General features: G+C 39.9%; 1 protein-coding gene across 4 annotated transcripts; it reads left to right on the forward strand.

The window, feature by feature from the left end:
• Positions 1 to 638: 638 nt before the first annotated feature.
• caprin1a (cell cycle associated protein 1a) lies at positions 639 to 19,575 on the forward strand. Of its 4 annotated transcripts, XR_010015148.1 has the most exons (20): positions 639 to 772; positions 2,277 to 2,423; positions 4,624 to 4,686; positions 6,970 to 7,056; positions 7,159 to 7,403; positions 7,552 to 7,634; positions 8,742 to 8,930; positions 9,013 to 9,065; positions 9,152 to 9,235; positions 9,328 to 9,537; positions 10,502 to 10,592; positions 10,705 to 10,766; positions 10,858 to 10,968; positions 11,056 to 11,184; positions 12,516 to 12,669; positions 12,803 to 13,003; positions 13,094 to 13,200; positions 14,605 to 14,665; positions 16,040 to 16,206; positions 18,232 to 19,575. XR_010015148.1 is itself a non-coding variant. In XM_063013201.1 (19 exons), the coding sequence occupies exons 2-19, from the start codon at positions 2,277 to 2,279 to the stop codon at positions 16,102 to 16,104; spliced, it is 2,142 nt and encodes a 713-aa protein (XP_062869271.1). In that variant the 5' UTR covers positions 639 to 772; the 3' UTR covers positions 16,105 to 16,502. The 4 variants fall into 4 exon arrangements, 3 of the variants coding, with proteins under 3 accessions (XP_062869271.1, XP_062869272.1, XP_062869273.1); XM_063013201.1 differs by lacking the exon at positions 18,232 to 19,575 and having other exon boundaries at positions 16,040 to 16,502; XM_063013202.1 differs by lacking the exons at positions 16,040 to 16,206; positions 18,232 to 19,575 and adding an exon at positions 15,245 to 15,270.
• Positions 19,576 to 19,589: the final 14 nt, after the last annotated feature.

Raw genomic sequence — 19,589 nt, forward strand, 5'->3', positions numbered from 1 at the left:
CAAATAAAAGTCAAAGTAAAATGTAAGGAACATTGCATTCTTATTTTACTTGCATTTTCCATACTGTCCCAACTTCTTCTGATTTGGGGTTGTAATTAAATAGGCTATTAATTAATTAATAATATTAAGATTCCATAACACATCTCAAATAGAGTTGTGTGTGTGCTGGCCTCCATATGAAGCAAAATATTAATATAGCCATGAGTACATGAGTGATTAGTGAATACATCTTAAGCTTCTTTAAAGTAAAGATGCGTTTTATCTTCTGTCTGATGTTTTTACACCCTGATTGTGTATGGTAATGTAAAATTTGGAGTATATGTTGAGTATAAATGCTAGATCTTTCTAAACTATATAACGTGAGTGCTGCAATGTAATGGGATCTATCTGGAAACGTTATACTACAGAAGTCTTTCTTCTCCTGCCTGCTAATTTTCTCATTTTGTTTCTTGTTTAGTTGTTTTGAAAGGTAGTGCTGTTAAACTTTGAAAATCATGGGCGGGAGCAGAAAAATAAGTAAAAACATGTTTTTTTTTCTTAGAAAGGTAGAGTTTTACTAACGTCTGTGTGCTACGCTACAATCAGGCGCACACTGGACAGCCCACTGGGACCTGCAGCAGTATAAATACTAAAGCTCCGGCGTGCGCCGCTAGTAGCCGGGCAGGCCGACGGTCTGGAACGTGTTCAGCTGGCTTAATACAAAACACATCATTCGAAACCAAGTTTAAACAAATACAGGGGGTTGACATCTCTTTCACATTTGAAAGTAAAGGTAAGGTAGTTATGACAGGGTAATAATCATTCATTTTCTTTTCTGGTCTAAACGACGTCGAGTTCATGCTGTCTAGGCTAACTTGTGTTAGCCTAGCCTGTAGTCCGGCGTTAGCATTGGTTCGGTGCGTTAGCAGGAACGCTAACTACGATGACCGACGGATTTTGCCCGTCAGAATTTGTATAGAAAAAGTTTGATATTAAATTTAAATAAATATTACACTCATAAAGACTTGCTTTACCAATTACGTATATCAATAATTTAGTGTTTGGTTAGTCAGATAGTTAGCTAATTAGCTCCGGTTCGGTGAGAAAAATCTTAACAGTCTGCTTAGCACTAGCTAACCGTCGAATGAGAAGAAAGGATGCAGCATGGGCTTCCCCAAGCCAAGATCCCTTTCAAATAGTTAAACACGACAATACGAATCATTTCTATTTTAACTTCGATATAATATATGATAATCGATCATACCTATCAGTTACGCAGTTATTAAAGAGGGATTAGTTAGTAGTTTGGTTCGGGAGGCGACACCCCAAAGAATTCTTACAGATCCGGATACTGATTTAGCTTTAGCATACCGTCCATTTCACTGACCCACTTCTAGGTAATACGTTCCTCACAGCGACCTTAATTTCTTACAGTAATACTTATAAATCTAAAGCGTCGGGTGTGTTTAGTTATAGTAGTAAGCGGTCCAAACTGGATTTATATTTCCCACCAATGGTTCGAGGCGTTACACCAAACCACATTGTCCAAGGCCTATACATGGCAAATCCTTTTAATAAAACAAGCAATTTTATTGTACGTTGTCACTCAATTCATTTAGTGTGCATACACTGTAAAACTACGTCGTGTTAATTAATAAATCCATGACTGACTGACTTTGTATTGAATCCTATATCATGGACCATTTTCATAAAGTAAAATTGGACTGGATCTAATGCAACAATGCTGTTTTAGTTTAATCAGTTATTTAAATGATACAAGCATTTGTTTTGTGCACATCATGTTGTTTGTATTTTCCTCCAGTTTAAACGTGTCAGCAATATAAATTCACTGATGATACTCTTGTGCTGGGCATTTAGTTAGTCTGTCATTTTGTTTCCCAAACATGCTTGCATGTTAAACAGAGATTCTAAATAGTGCCCCAGTTTTATTTTGTAATAACCACATTATGGAACATTGTGGTTAAACTCGGTCACTTACCTCATTACTTAATTGTTTTTGTGTGTGTCAGCTAACTAACTTATTATTCGTTTTTTTATATCCCTTACAATGATGTCTTTTTGTATATCTGTGAACTTGGCTTTGATTGGCTATGTTACGTTAGAATTGAATAAAGTGCAAGATTAGACAAAATGTGTGTGTTAAATTGATATTTGTTTATAATGCCAGTGACTAAGTTAATTGGCGACCTTTGTTGCATGATTTTTACGTCAGTTTATTTAAACCACCTCTCAAAGTCTGCTAGGTTATTTCATTCAACTGGTTTTTGTCTCTCCAGATGCCATCTGCAACCGCTGGCGACTATGCTGTTCTGTCCTCCAGTCCAGAGCTGGGCTCTGCCTTGGCGTCGTCCACGCCGTCCGAGGCCCTCAAACAAGTGTTAAACATCATCGAGAAGAAGGTCCGGAACATGGAGAAAAGAAAGGTAACTTGGTGTTTTTGACCTTCTTTTTTGGTAAGTCACCATCCCATTAATGTCTACAACAAATGGTGCCATAACTGGGTAGATTGGAACATGGCACACTTTTGAGAACAGTTATGAAATATTACAATATGTGTGGAATTGGTGCCAAATTTAAATGCAATTACTACAGTGGAAAAATGTGAAATGCCATACATCACTGCTTTTTCATAGTAACTTGCAAATAATGTGCCAAAATGAAAAAGAGAACCTTTATTACATTGTTTTTACATTGCTTGACCTCTTTACTGAGAAACAATAGACAAGGATTTGCAGTAAAAAAAAAAGAAAATGCTGAGTTTGTCAGAATTGATACAGTTCACTGTGACTGTCAGATAGTTTTGCTGCATTCCTTCGTGCTGTGCTGAAACCTGCCAAAATGAAGAGATCTACTGCATTGATTTAACACCCCTTGACCTTTTAACAGAATAAAGCAATTCATGTAGGTTTCCCTTTAAATAATAAAATGCTTAACTTGTCAATAGAATACAAATCGGCTCAAAAAGCAATCAGCAGCTGTAGTACATTGTACTGTGTGGTGCTTTTAATATGCCAAAAGAAAACATGGTGCAATCGTTGTATTTCAGTCCTGTAGTAGTGCCCTCTTTGTGCCACAATGAAAAGTAGTCAGTGTCCAATCCCAATTCTCTGAATTTGGAGCATGGTTAATGGGGCTGTACAGACAATTGATCCTAATCGATCACAATTATTAAAACATTCGGTAGTTTTTTTATAATGCTGTATAGTTAGAGAAAGGGCAAGGAAAGCCTCCCTGGCAAATTTGTTACGAGAGTCTCTTAATTGCCTTGAAGAAACAGAAGTCACATCATCTAATGTTGCCAACACTGACAGCAAAGTTACAGCTAAGAGGAACTACTGTGTGTGGTCTCTCAGCCACATCCCAAGTTCAGTGAATGATTGAGATTGGATAGTGACTGCTTTTCATTGTGGCATGAACACAGCACTGCTACAGGACTAAAATACAATGATTGTACTGCATTTTCATTAGGTGCACTCTAGTTAGTTGGTGAGTTTATTGCATTTCAAGCTGATTTGCATTTAATTTTGACACAGTCTGCAATTTATTCTTGTAAATGCTAACCTTCATGATTGATACAACATTACTAGATCTTTTAACTGAAAAACCATGCAATGGATCTTTTATTTTGGCACTTTTTAGTACCACATGGTGGAAAGCAACAAAGCTGTGCCCCGATTTTAATTTCATGTGGGATCGTATATGATTCTGACATTTATTTGCTCGCTCACTTTCTAAACTGCTTATCCTAATCAGGGTCTTTGGGGTGTTTTGGAGCCTATCCCAGCTTTCAGTGGTTGCAAGGTACACAAAAACCCTGGATAGGGTGCCAGTCCATCACAGGGCAGGTATACAAACACATTTGCACCTTAATACACCAATATATTTAACCTGACTGCATGTCAGGATACCCATGTGGACATAGGGAGAACATGCAAACTCCACACAGTAAGGACCCAGACCCATCCACCTGGGAATCAAACTCAGGCCCTTATATTGCTGTGAAGTGACAGTGCCACTCACAGAGCCACCCTGGCACCTGTTCAGTTTGTTTTTTAAATTCATTTGAATTCAAGTTCATTTTAAAAGCAAATCCTCATGTATTCTCAGTGAAAACGATGTAGAAGCAATGTAATAGACACACCATTGTATGTGTGAAATTTCAGGGGTTTTTTTCACTGTAGTAATTGCAATTAAGTTTGGCACTAATTTCTTTCCTTATTACAGCTACAACAGGTTAAGTATGTCAAGGGGCCAGTGTTCTAAGTACAAGTTTTGAATAGGGCCCAGAAACAGGCTACATCTGACTCCACTTTGACCCTTAGTTTTCAGACTACTCATCAGATGTGTATACCAGCTTGGGTCTGGATGGTATCAAAACCTCCAGTCACACTCTCTGTGCCACTGCAATTCGGTGTGTTCACTTTGTATCTAATGCCAGCTTGTGTGCTCCCTATCGCAAGTCTCATGAACGCACGCATGTATAAAACAGGTTTATCTGCCATTTACCATGGAAAATCAAGCTTATTGTCAACATTTGTCTTGTCAGTGCCGAGTTGGAATGTTTCACGAGCACACAGGGTGTCCAATACCAGCCTACCAATAATTTTTCTTCATGAATTTCAGAGCAAGCTGGACGACTACAAGATGCGTAAGGATAAAGGCGAAAGCCTAAATCAGGATCAGCTGGTATGTACTAGTTTTTGTTAGTTGGCCAGGTCCCACACTGGTTGTTTATTTGTTTGTGCCTTTAAAATGGAGTAATTCAGGGTTTGCGATAATGCTAATTTAATGTGCTTAAGTGACAATGTTCTTTAATACTGTATATATGCAACTTTGAATCAGAATTTTCTACTTAGTATTGACCAAGTGTAAGTCAATTATGTAAAAGTCTAATTTTTATCAATCAGTTTGGGAAAGGTCCCTTGCCTCTTTCATGACTTAGTCCTCGTTTAAAGTGAGCTCCATAAAGACATGGTTTGAGTTTGGTGTAAAGAGAATCCTGTGGCCTGCACAATGCCTCTACTTTAACCCTACTGAACACCTTTGGGATGAAGTGCAACATTGAGAGCCAGATTTACTTATCTGCCTAATTACTGCTTAATGCTTTTTTGAATAAATGTGCAATGATTTCCACAGACACTCTGAAATGAAAGAAACTGATATAGGTGCCGAGAAGGAAATATTCATTCTAGAGGTTTTAGAACGGGATGTCTTACAAGCTCATGCTTAAAAGACAATGTGTTTAAATGAAATTTGATATGGTGGTGCAAATCTTTTTGTTTCTTTGAGACAATTATTGATTCATGGTTAACCAACCACAATTTAGCATCCCATCCAAACATTTGGTTTTAATCAAATAAAGCATGCACTGTTATCAGTAGCTACCATTTTTACTGTTACCCGACAGGATTAACTGAACATGTTTTTGATGCTTTTCCTGACATTACTGATGTTATTACGAGATAATGACCAGACTTACCTTTATACTGGGCATAATGCAAAAATTGTCTTCAGTCTTGTTTAAAAAAAAAAATGCAGATCCACTCATACACAGGTTAACATGTCATTCTCCATACTGGCTTTTTTAAACAGTCATTGTTTAGTTTAAGGGAGAAATTCATGATTTTATTTAAGAGTAACTTTATGTAAAGATTTACATGATATGCGTACATTTATCAGGATGTTTTTCTAAGATGGGGTACATCTGTAAACACGGTGCATGATTTAATGTATCATTCGTCATGTACACATTAAGGGGGGTGTGTGCAAGTCACAAATGAAGGTCACTTCTGTATGTGAGATCGGTCACTCTGTACTCAATTTAAATAAAACCATCAGCTGACAGTATAAATGACTGGTCTAACTGAACAATGGCCTATTCGTTGGTTATCGGTTGATCATTAGCATCCCTAATTCAGTGTGATTAGCACTGAACATGCAAGCTTTCATCTTAACGTTGTTGAATGTTGTCTTCCAAAATCTGTAAATTCAACCCTCCATGCCTGTCCTGCTAGACACTTCACCACCTCTGCAATACTGGTTACAAATGCAACCACAGGCGCCCAGGTGGCTCTGCGGGATATTCCACTAGCACATCAGTGGCGAGATTCTGAACTCCTTGTTTCTGCACTCTGCGTTGTCACCGGTCAGCTGGGCACCATCTAGCGGGCATAATTGGCGGTGCCTGCAGTAGACACGTTTCTGCTAGGGCGGTATGACCGGACTGTGTGGGTGGGGTCTTCAAAATGCTTTTTAAGGACCATGATTAGCAGATAGAGGGGTGCCTGGGCAGAATGCATGGGTGAAAAAGGGTTCCGCTAAGGGCTGCATGCGGGTTGGAGGAGGCATGAGCAGCAATATATACCCACCTCAACTGCTTGCAGCATCTCATGTTTTGCTCTTAATGTGCTTCTGCATCTCTTTATAATGTAATGTAAACAAGCAAGTCAGGCTCAATGTGTTAGGTACTGTGTTCATAATTGTATGATATGGTAACTTGCTTTGATCACTAATTTTACCAGTCCAGTTTTTTTCTTCAATATTTTCACATTATTTGCAGGAAGAAGAACTAATGCATATTGCATGTATTTTATGAACTGGAAGTTTCACCACTTTTTCCCTGAACCATACACAAGTATTACGTTTGTCCATATTCAAAGTATTTGTTTATATTTACATACAAACACCTATATCAATAAAACACATCTTGGTAGAATGCCCAAAATACACTAAAGAAAGAGAACAAGCACACATGACAGAAACTATCAAAGAGACTCTTGCACAAGACAACACAAGAAGACTTTTAACCTACCTTGCAACCATAAAAATAAAAATGAACATATAATATGGACCAAAATATGAAGACACATACATAATACCTATTACTGCCATTAAATGACACCAATGTGTTAAACATGTTGTTAAAACTTAAATAAATAATTTATATTTACATACTGCTTTGGTCTGTAGGATGCTCTGGCTAAAGCTCAAGAGGTGTCGCATAACTTGGAGTTTGCTCGGGAACTTCTGAAGAGCTTCTCAAGTTTGAACGTGGAGGTTAGCAGCCCTGTTCTTTTACAACCCCGAATTACTTGTCTACCTTTAGCTTTTCCTACCATGTCAACCCCTTTCCTTTTTGTCCCCCCCATCCTGCTGCAGATCCAGAAGGCGGTGAAGAAGACGGCACGGCGAGAGCAGCTGAGGCGAGATGAGGCGGAGCAGAGGCGTCTAAAGGCGGTGTTGGAGGTGCAGTACGTGCTGGATCAGCTTGGTGAGGAGACTGTAAGGCAGGAACTTCGGCAGATCGAACGGGGAGGTGACGGACCTCTGCTCACTGAGGCGGAGCTTACTGCCCTTGATGACTTTTACAAGCTGGTCGGCCCTGAGAGGGATCCTAATGTCAGGTGGGTGCAAGGAGGGGATGGTGCAGCAAGCAAGCTGGCAATTCAAATATATATATAAATATATATGCATGTACTATTTATTGGTGTATTTGTTTAGAATTTTATCTGGGCTTGTGAAAATGACTAGATTCATCTGCACATCTTTTAGGTTGACTGAGCAGTTCGAAGATGCCTCTGTGCATTTGTGGGAGCTGTTGGAAGGAAGAGATAAAGCTGTTGCCGGAACCACTTGTGAGTTAAAAGCTATGTAATGTATAATGTATTGGTTAAAGTGTAACACGTGTTTCCAGAGCATAGGTAGTGTTCATCTTCCTTTTTTAAATATTGGACTGTGCTGGTTTGTGGAGCCTTACCACAGTGTCAGTGACATGTTTTATTGTTTAACAAATGACAACTTTGAACTGGAATAGAGAAACACATTTTGTGATATTCCTTATTGTAACTGACTGTTTAGTAAACAGTCTTAGCAACCTATTAAAATTAAACACACTACTAAGTTATATCAACAGGGTAGAGTTTATTAAAACCAAAATCCTATTAGCCATTATAGTAAAAGAGTTCCATGAGGAAAATGTGTATTAAATGTCTGCTCTAGTCAGACAGTTCAGGGTCCGTAGCTAAATAGGTTACTAACGGAACAGTCTTTCAAAGCTGTTTCTGAAATTAGTTCATATAACATGGTCAGTATCCTGCGGTTTATATTGAGGCACAGGGTAACAGATACTGATGGTCATCAGATACTTAGTTGCTCTTCCAGGAGGGGGTGCATATAAATACTTACAACTTTGGGTGCAGAATTTAGCATAATGCTTTTGCTGTAGTAAGCACATGCTGATTTGCACTCCAGTATCATTGCTGAATGTGTTAAACTCTGTCACAACACTGGCTTTCACTATGTTGCACTGGTTGTGTGCTATGTGTTTAACAACCGACAGCTCATCCAAGAGCAAATCTGAGTGCATAGTTAATTTAACCAACAGCACTGATTGGTGATTTCTTTTGTTGGTTAGAGGTTAATTAAGAACATTACTGCATTGTAATGGTGATGAGTGGTGTCCTTAGTTTTTATTTTATTACTTAAGCTAACAAATGTATTGCACAAAATGCATTGCATAATTAAATAAAGCTGGGTTTGAACTTTAATTTAACGGTGGTTCAGTGTGTAGCACTGTTGCCTCACAGCAAGGTCTTTGATTGTGCTTGTACCTTTACTCCACAGTAAAACAAGCGTTCTGTTTTCTTGTCACTTAAAATAAACATTTCATATGTGACCTATGTAAATGTTATACATGAGATCTTTATACTTACGAATGTATTTTCTATCTTTCATTTTTTTAGACAAGGCCCTTAAGGAGACTGTAGACAAGATACTACTCAGTGGTTACTTTGACCAGACACAAACACACCAGAATGGGGTCTGTGAGGAGGAGAGGGTAGAAGATGAAGAGGAGGAGGAGGTGGAGGTTGACGAGCAGCAGCCCGTACCTGCTGAGTCGGCAGAGTGTGAGGAGCAGCCAGCAGAGCCAGGTATGATCCATTTTCATTCTCTTTCAGTAGGCAGTTTGTGAATGGGTCTGGTGCTTAATCTTTCACTCGCATTATGTTACAGAAGGTTCTGTTACTCAAGAATTCACAGAGACTATCGAGGTGGAAGCAACAGAGGTTGGAGCTTTATCTTTTGGTCTGTTTTATTTTACTTTAGATAGATTTTGTTTATTGGTGCTTAACTGTTGCTGTTCTGGTTGCAGTTTGTAAACCGAAAATTCATTCCAGAAACCACTTACACCAGTACTGAAAAAGAACAAGGAGGTGAATGGGCTGTTAATGTGGAGGTGAGACCAGTCCTTTTCTCAAACCAAGACACCTGCTTCTTGGTCACTGGGCTTTTATTAACCTACCTTGTTTTGTAAATATGTCTGAACAGATGGTAAGCTCCCTCCAGCAGCAGCAGCAACAGGCGCCGCAGCAGCAACAGGCGCCGCAACAACCCCCTTCGTCGATGACCCCTGCGCTAGTGACCCCAGATACCCACACGCTCAATCCCGCAATCCCTCCATCAACCGACCCTCTGGTCAGGAAGCAGGTTGTGCAGGACCTTATGGCTCAGATGCAGGGCACATACAACTTCATGCAGGTCAGCACATAAACATGTTCATCTGTGTAGTATGGTGTGTGTGCTTAGAAAAATAATTTAAACACTTGACCCCAGTGTTATAGGATTTTGCATTTCTCATGTGAACTAGCCTATTGTTGGAACTTGACCTGTCAGTGCACATCTGTTATTTGATTAGCTTGTTTACCTAGTCGTGTAATAGACTGACTACTGACTTTGATTAAAGACTACATTCAGGCTGCTGAATAGTTGAGCTCATGTGCTGCATTAGTCTTTTCTAAGTTTAGCTGTTTTTAATCAAATGGCTGGGGTGGCACATGGCTTAGCACTATCGCCTCACAGCACGAAGGTCCTGGGTTTGATCTCGAAGGTGGGGTGGTCCGGGTCCTTTCTGTGTGAAGTTTGCACAGTTTCCTCCCACAGTTCAGACATGCAGTCAGGTTAATTGGAGATACAAAATTGTCCATGACTGTTTGACATTAAACTTGTGAACTGATGAATCTTGTGTAATGAGTAACTACTGTTTGTCATAAATGTAACCAAAGTGTAAAATATGACTAAAATCATAATAAATTAATAATCAAAAGGCTGTTGACATGAGGTTGTGATGTAGGGGAAAATGCTTTTGCACTGGCTAAACCATCGTTTCCTATGGAGTGAGGTGTTCCCACTTACCTTACCGCTGTGCAGGTTTACCACTTTGACACCTGTTTTTATACCACTTGCTACTGAGCTCAAAGTTCAGTCTGATGAAATTGTGACCTAGTTTTCTGCTAACCTTTATAAAGTACTGCCAATGAGGCAAATTGTTTGACGTACACACATTAGATTAATAAAACATGAAAGTTTCATGAACCCACTTCATTATATATATATATATTTTTTTATCTTTAAATAATGACCACTGTTAGCGTTTTCGTAGACTTTGCTAGTTTTAGGCTGGTTTGCCAGTTAAACACTGCATTTCAATGTATGTATTTTGCAGGACTCAATGCTGGAGTTTGACGGGCAGCCACTTGACCCTGCTATAGTATCTGCTCAGCCTATGAAGTCAGCACAGATTATTTGTGCCCCCGGTAATGCAGAACTTTTGTTATTTTGCCTATTTCACAAAAGTTAGGAAACTTGAATTGGAGACACGACCCATGTATAGAAGTCTAATCTTTACCCACAATGTTTTTGATGTAGCTCAAACAGAATCCAGACTTTCTCAGCACAGCACAGTTCCTGTACATTCAGAACCCAACCAAGTAAGTAATAGCTCATAAAGTAACAACTTCTTACTTCTTAACAAGTCCTTTATGTCTGGAGCATCTTAAATGAGTTTCTGCTTCTCTTTAGGTTTCCATGGTATCTGCTCCTGCTGAAGCGTATACCCCTACACCTCCACTCTACCAGCCTCCTCACAGCTCAGACCCTCGGCCGCCGAGCGACACCATGGACCCGCTCCAGGTGAACACCCATGTTCGATTGCTGTTAATCTAAGTTCATTTAGGCCTGATCATGGTGTGTAAATGTTGCTCCATTGCTGTTACCTAGGTGTCCATGCCCCTGTCATCTGAACAGCCCCCTGCCCCTTCCACCCAGCCGCAGGCCTTTCAGTCCGTCTCCAAACCCCTGCACAGTGGCATCAACGTTAACGCTGCACCATTCCAGTCCATGCAAGCGGTAGGCTTTGATCCATCAGCTTAAGCTTCTGGTTATTTTTTTGTCTTTCCATAGCTGCTGGAATTGGCCATGCTAGAATAACCCACCAACACTTGATAAAAGGAGAAAGAAAAAAAAAACCTGTGAGATCTGCCAAACACCTGTAACAATAAAACTTATTCTGATGGAATGCCCCAAGTACACCAAAGAAAAAGAACAAGTGCACATGCCTGAAACCATAAAAGAAATTCTTATACAAAACACAAAAACAGTCTTAACCTACCTCACAGCCGTAAATATAAAATGAACCAAAATATAAACAGATACATAATACCTATGGTTGCCATTAAATGACACACGTGTTAAACATGGTGTTAAAATCCAAACAAACAACAAACCATAGCTGCTGTCTCACTACATTTTGTACAAGTTAATGAGGTCTTGTCCTCTTGCACACTTTCCTGTATGCATTCACTGACTCCTAAATATTTCTACTGAAACTCGGAGGGGTGGCATGGTGGCTCAGTGGGTAGCACTGGTGCCTCACAGCAAGAAGGTCTTGGGTTCAATCCCCAGGTGGGGCGGTCCAGGTTCTTTCTGTGTGGAGTTTGCATGCTCTCCCCATGTCTGCGGGGGTTTCCCCCGGGAGCTCTGGTTTCCTCCCACAGTCCAAAAACATGCAAATGAGGTGAATTGGAGACACAAAATTGTCCATGACTGTGTTTGACGTTGAAACTTGTAAACTGATGAATCTTGTGTAACGAGTAACAAGCGTTTCTGTCATGAATGTAACCCAAGTGTAAAACATGACCTTAAAATCCTAACAAACTCGGGCAGCTTGTATACTTATGTTATAATTTACTAGAAATCAATTCATCAAACGTTGTACGTTTCAACTTTGTACTTCAGCCATAAACCTCAAATTATAGTTGCTATGATACTTGGTGTCTGCCAAGTTGATCTGAAATTTCAACTTTTCATAACGACACTTATGGTATATTTGTGCATCATGTAAGCAGCATAAGATGAACAAAGGGCCTTCCTGTAAATTACTAGTAGTATTTAGTAGTGTTTGTTCCACTCCTTTTTAAAGCCAGTGCCCCTGAATAATTCTACATAGAATATAAAATAAATAGAAAAAATGCTGCCACAGGCCAGTTTATGGATGCATATTGCTTGCATTTACTGTGTAAAGGTGGACAGGTCTTGCTAGAGGAAGCAATACACAGTTGTGTATTGTTAATGTTTATAATGCCCCGTCTCTAGGAAATAAATGTCTCATTTGTGTCGTGTAAATATTTGCCCTAAGATTATTCTTGTTTAATGTAAATGTACTGTTTTTGCACCATCAGGTGTTTAATATGAATGCCCCAGTTCCACCTTCGAGTGAACTGGAATCTCAAAAGATGTCCAACCAGTACCAGAGCACTTACTCACAGAGCTTCAGCAGCCAGCCCTCGCACTCAGTAGACCAGCAGGAGCTTCAGCAGGAACCTCTTCAGTCAGGTACCAGTCATGAGCTGATATAAATGGTTTGATTTTTTTAAGGTGTTTAGTCCATAGTTATAATGTGTGTTCATTTATTCAGTGTGCTTTATCAGAACATTCATTTTAACTCTTTACTTGCTTTGTCTGTCAGTTGTCGGAGCGTTCCACACTCAAGACCAAGGCATTCCTTCTGGGGGCCACCAGGCAATGTCTCAGCAGCCATCGGGACAGGGCACGGGTTTCGGGCGCCAATCACAGTCCTTCTACAGTACCAGAGCTGTACCACGCGGCGGACCTAGAAACGCAAGAGGGGGCATGAATGGTTATCGTGGCCCCTCTAATGGCTTCAGAGGTCTGACTAGTCCTCCTTTTTGAAAAATGTAATTCAATATGATTAATTGATTTGAGCTGGAGAGTGACTTTCTTATATATATTTTTTAAGGTGGATATGATGGCTACCGTGCTCCCTTCCCCAACACTCCCAATACGGGTTATGGGCAGACCCAGTTTAACACTCCACGGGATTACCCTAGCAGCACCTACCAACGAGTATGTATGCATTTAATAGCAAAATTAATTTGTTATTCTGAGTATACCTAATAAGGTCTGATTATGGTTTATCTATAAATGTGTGCGCATCTTACAAAAATAACACCATGAAACTGTAGATACATGGCTGACAATCAAGGGCACAGTAAAACAGACGCACACATGAGCACTTTGACAAGCCTGTGACTACACAACTCCATACGGAGAAAGGTTTAAATACACAGTAGCCTTTCTACTGTCTCGTACCAAATGACATACCCTGCATGTCCTCTTGCATCAATGAGCTATAGCCACCCAACAACCGGTCGGCAGTGTGGCTTGTCCCTATACAAATCGCTGTTGATGCTGTTTTTAGAGATGCTTCAACCCATAACAGTTAGTTTCTTGTCAGTCTTGGACAGTGGTAGCCTAGTGGGTAGAGCTTTTGGCTGTAAATCGGAAGATTGTTCAAATCCTGGCTCTGCTATGCAGTCACTGTTGGGCCCTTGATCAAGGCCCCTAACCCTGTCTGCTCCAGGGGTGTCATACAGTGGCTGACCCTGCGCTCTGATCCCAGCTTCCAAACAAGCTGGAATATGTGGAATATGCATCATTGTACTGTATTCGTGTATATGTATATATGACAAATAACTGTCTATGTCTTTATGCCTGATCGTATCTGCTGCTTTCAACACAGCACTAGTGATTACCATCTGTCCTATGTTTAATATTTCCCTGTTGTGACATGCACAGATGTTATGAAACAAGCACTGCTATGCTTGTGTTTTGGGGTGGCCTAAATGTTAACTGAAATTTTTTTAAAGAAAAGGATTGATACTTGAATGGCACAGTGGCTCGGTGGGTAGCACTTGCCTCACATCAAAAAGGTACTGGGTTTGATTCCCAGGTGAAGTGGGACAGGTGTTGCCTAGAGGTCAAGTTACTGGACTAGTAAACCAAAGGTTGGCAGGCTGACACTGTTGGGCCCCTGAGCAAGGCCCTTAACCCTCAATTGCTTAGACTGTATACTGTCACAGTACTGCAAGTCGCTTTGGATAAAAACGTCTGCTAAATGCCGAAAATGTAAATGTGGTCCGGGTCCTTTCTGTGTGGAGTTTGCATGTTCTCATCGTGTCTGTGTGGGTTTCCTCTGGGAACTCCGGTTTCCTCCCACAGTCAAAGACATGCAGGTGAGATTGGAGATACAAATTTGTCTGTGACTGTATTTTACATTAAAAAAACTTCAGTAACCTGTCCTGTCATGAATGTAACCAAAGTGTGTAAAACATGTTAAAATTCTAATTAAATCTATAAATAAACATCCACAGCTAATGCATCGATTCATTCAAGTGTTATTGAACCAAACGTTGTCTGTGGTAAATGTGAAGGTCTGTTTAAATGCCTTTATTCCTCTTGTCCCAACAGGAAGGATATCAGCCGAACTTCAAGAGAGGAGCTGCCCAGGGAGCTCGAGGGAGCTCTCGAGGTAATGCTCAAGCGATGCGCTCCTAAACGCTTTGAGAAGACTAGTGTCTTCGCCCACCTTGAACATTCATTTATCGAGTGTGTTGGCGCCCTGCCCCCTCCCACCCTTTTTTTCTTTTTTACTTTTTCACTTCAACATCAGTGGTATTTTTCTTTCGGCTTACTGATCCAAGTAGGCTTCCTTTCTTAGACTAACGTTTTAAAGGCACCTGCAGATCTGAAACTGTCAGTGTTGTGATTTTTCAGCAAAGCTGCGTTAAAAGCAAATAGATATCCATGTACACTTGAAAGATTTTCATTAATTTATTTTTTGTATAAAATAAAATGCAAAAAAAGAACTGCCACTGTTAATCCCATTCATCTGTGGTTTCTTTCGGGCCTGCCCTCCTCATCCTAATACCCTGTGGTTTTTGCCCGTGGGTTCAATAAATCCTCACCATTTCATTTAGACAAATTTCCTTGCAGCCCTGGCCTTTGTATGCTCATGTTGCTCCTTGAGAGAATGTTTCAATAAAGATGTGTTGCATTACCTGCTTGTCTGCTGCTACTTTCTTTTTTCTTTTTTTGCTTTTGTGCACAGAAATCTTCACACCTGGCTGAAACATGGTGATTGGTTTTTGCTGGCTTTGCTATTGAACTTGAATAGAAGAAAGTTCTCATGTTAAGATTTACAAAGCTTTGCTTTTCAGTCCCTTTGCACTATTTAATGTCCTACCTGAGGGGGTTAAGAGATGGGTACTGCTGCTTTGACCCTTTGTCTCCTCTTGGTTTGAGATCTAATTCTTTGATAAAATTATCCCAAATACCTTAGCAACAGATCTCTTTAGCTCTGGCCTGTGTAAACATTCAATGATTTTATAATAAGCCAAGCAGTCATTTATCTTAAACTGTCAAAAATGGTTAATATTTGCTGCTCAGGCACTTGGGTGGGGTAGCTGTCTGACGAGATGGCACACCACCATGGAATGCTCTTTGAATGCGATACAGCACTCTGTGGGAACATAACACTGAATTGGACATGTGGTGGACAGCGTGTGTGGTTATCAGGCTTTCCATGATCAATTGAGGATTGTGTGAGCAGCAGCGCATTCACAATCTGTAATTGAAAATGACTAGATTGGGAAATAATCCAAAAAAATGCCTCTCAGTAAGCCAGGAAAGATGAAACGTAATGGAAACTTCTTGCAATAAAAATTCTTAGGATGTTTAATTGCACAAATCATAAGAATAGGGACGGTATAAGCTGTCAGGTGAGTGGCATTTCAATTAAAGCTTTTTTTACATTCAGTGCATGAAATTCTGTGCTATCCAACATGCAAACAATTTAGCAACTTCTAAGCTATCATGTTTGAATCGACCTTCTTGTATGTTGCAGCACGAGGGGGACCATACAAGCCAAACAGAGGAATGGGAACCATGGCTATACCACAGAGTAGCTAACCACAACCCAACAGGCCTACATTTTCACCATCACACCACACTTACCCTCTCTTCCTCTGGTACCCTGGACTTGGCTTGAGCTCTTGTCAGTCCATGTAGCAAGTAAGGACAAAGGTTTCGGGCACATTCTGATAACCGAGCCATACCACTTCAAAGCTTTCTGTCTGTCACATGCTGTTGATAGCCTTAATTCTTTAAGCAGGAATGTTCTGTGCCTTTGCTTATGGGCTTCTTGATCTAAACTGGACCAGACGGTAAATCATCAAAAGTAGCCAAAGGATGTGTGCGAACAAATGTGAAGAACTAACCATGTACTGTATTGTAGTGTATTATTTCAGCCAACTAATTGGGGGCTCTGCATCATACTAAATGTGATTTGAATTAAATGTATTCAAATAGCTGTGTTTGCTGTGGTTAATTCCATGGTAAATTACAGTCATATGCAAAAGCTTTGGTACCAGTGGCCAAATCAAGTTTTGGTTTTGCAATTGAACAGCTTATTGCAAACTTAAACATGTGATGTGCAAAACTTTGGGTACCCTTTCAGTTCAGCCGCCAGTCTTTGTTAGGCATAATTGACAGGGTAAGGTTCAGCCTTGGTCAGGCGCGTTAGACTGCAGTGCAATACCTCATGTTTTAAACCTTTTTGGGTGTTGCGCTTGAACTTATTAGCTGCTATTCTACTGTAAACTAGTGACCAAGGAACAAAAAAATGCTAATGCAAAACCCCTATATCATTGCAACAAGGCTTATCTGAGTCTTTTACAAAATTTTTGTGCTCCATTCATGCCAAGGCTGGGCGCATATTGCTGCTCACTGCTATGTTTAAGCCGGTCACATGATGCACAGCAAAAGCTTTCTATTTAAAATGCAAACCGTCTCCACATTTGAAAGCTCACTAGTCACCATGCTGCATTTCTTTTTTACTACATTTCAGATTTAAGGTTAAATTAAACGGTTCAGGGTTTTTTAAAACAGTGAGCATACATCAAATGTTTACCTCATTGGTGCCTCTTTTAAAAGTTAGTCACAAACTGGGTCAAAGGTCAATCAGATTGAACCTTTAGCTCAGAATCAAGCGGTTAAAAGTGTGTCAAAGTAGCACAGCGGCAATGTACACCGATTAGCCATAACATTAAAACCACCTCCTTGTTTCTACACTCGTCCATTTTATCAGCTCCACTTACCATATAGAAGCACTTTGTAGTTCTACAATTACTGACTACTGTTTCTTTGCATGCTTTGTTCCAACCCTTTTAATGCTGTTCTTCAATGGTCAGGACCACGACAGAGCAGGTATTATTTTGGGTGGTGGATGATTCTCAGCACTGCAGTGACACTGACATAGTGGTGGTGTGTTAGTGTGTGTTGTGCTGGTATGAGTGGATAAGACACAGCAATGCTGATGGAGTTTTTAAACACCTCAGTCACTGCTGGACTAAATGGAGTGTAGAAACGAGGTGGTTTTAATGTTATGGCTGATCGGTGTAAGTGCCACTGCCTTGCACCATAGGAAAGAACGCCACAGCCAGTGCTAGAGCGGTTTTGCCGTGGATCACGTGACTGCAGCCTAAGAATCGGGGGAACCTTTTCACTAAGAATTAAGTGCTATAAAACAATAGTGCAAGGCTTTGGTTATGATTACCAAAGATATGACTGAAGCTTCTAAAAGCACACCTTACACCTTAAATCTGAAGGGTTTTAATAGGGTTATGTGGTAGAATAGAAATTAAAAGCAAATAAAGGCTGAATATTACACAATACTATAAAATCCTCTTCTCACTATTTTATGAAATGTGTTGGTTCTGAAGTGCCATTCTCGCTCCAAAAGCTAGTGCAGTTATCATTGTAAAAGACATGCTTTGTACCCCAAGAGTCTTAAATATACTGGCTTCAAGAAACTGTATAATTGCAAGTTTTCCAAATTCTGAAGAACAAGGTGCCCAAACCTTTGCAGGTCCCACAACGACTTGTTGTTTCAATGTTTTAAGTTCGGCAAATAAACCATTATTTCTGCACTTCTCCTCATCGAGCATTAGCCAGGTGTGTCCAGTCGTCTGAGATTTTGTTCATGAGTTCATGTGTTGAATCAGTTGGTCTTTGTAATGAAACTGTTTATGTTTGCAGGTTTAGTTCCTGTCTGGTTGTTTTGAAATCCTGCAACCATACTGGCTGGCTGTAAATAAACCTTTACACATATTCTTGGCATCGGGCTGAAAACACTTGGTAGGAGTTTAAATAATTAGCTGTAGTACGGAACACTTTCACAGACTATGTATGTGGCAGTTAGAGCTGTGCATGTACACTTGAGCATGTGCAAACATATTACAATCAGTGGTCAGTCCTGTCTTACACCACACACTAAGGCTGCCTTCACATGGACATTGCTGGCTTTCATGAAACAAAATGATGAAAATGAGATTTTATGTGCTGGACTGTGCAGCTTAAACGAGTTAGTTTTCCTTCACTGATTTAAATGCATGAAAAGGTTCCAAACAGCACTATTTTGACACATGGATATGTATTGGTGTACATGATGGATTAATGTGCCATTCTCATTCGGTTTAACTGTACAGTGGTACCTTGTAACTCAACGACCCCTAAACTCAAAATCTTTGAAACTCAATGCCCTTCATCAAGAAATTTGTCCCCCTAAACTCAACATGTGTGCGACTGCTGCTTTGTTCAGCGCTCGGCTTGAGCGGTGCGGTAAAACGTCATGCAAACGAGACGAATCCGCATTTGTGTGGAATAACCGTCAAATTCACTCTGAAAGCTCCACATGTATCTTCAGCAGTGTTTTTTCATGTTTTACTTTTAAACTTGTGTTACAGCTCTGGGTTCTGAGAAACTGTAAGAATCAGCTTTTCCGAAATAGTCTAGCTTATCATTAAAAAAAATTTTTTAACTTAATGTATTAAAAGAACAACATAGAAACACTAAACCTCTCTTAATTACTGCTTATACAGTATGTTCTCTCCACTAAATTTTAACTGCTTTTCAATTGTATTTCAGTGTTTATATATTATATTTGTGTTATTCTCATTGTATAATTGTCAAAAACAACCTTATTCTTTACATTAGACTAAAATGTATGCAGTTCCACAGGACCACGGAACGCATTAACTGGTTTCCCAAACATTCTTATGGTAAAAAATACCTTAAAACTCAACGCCTTTTAAACTCACCGCATGTTCCAGAACCAACTGATGTTGACTTTCAAGGTACCGCTGTACTTGCATTCGTCTCTGATTTCAATAATGTCCATGTGATTAAACATCGGACATCTCTGGCATGAGCTTTTTATTGTGAAAACAGCCAGGGGGGCACTGGGGCTGAGAGAATTTTCACATACATCTGTATTTGCAAATGAATTTCTATAGACATTTGAAAGTGTGATGGCCAAAATTGTTCCAAAAAGGACAAGTACACATGCACTGGCAATTTATTATTATTTACTTTTTTTTTTTTTCTTTTAATTAAAA

This window comes from Trichomycterus rosablanca, chromosome 17, assembly GCF_030014385.1.
Source record: "Trichomycterus rosablanca isolate fTriRos1 chromosome 17, fTriRos1.hap1, whole genome shotgun sequence".
Lineage (NCBI taxonomy): Eukaryota > Metazoa > Chordata > Actinopteri > Siluriformes > Trichomycteridae > Trichomycterus > Trichomycterus rosablanca.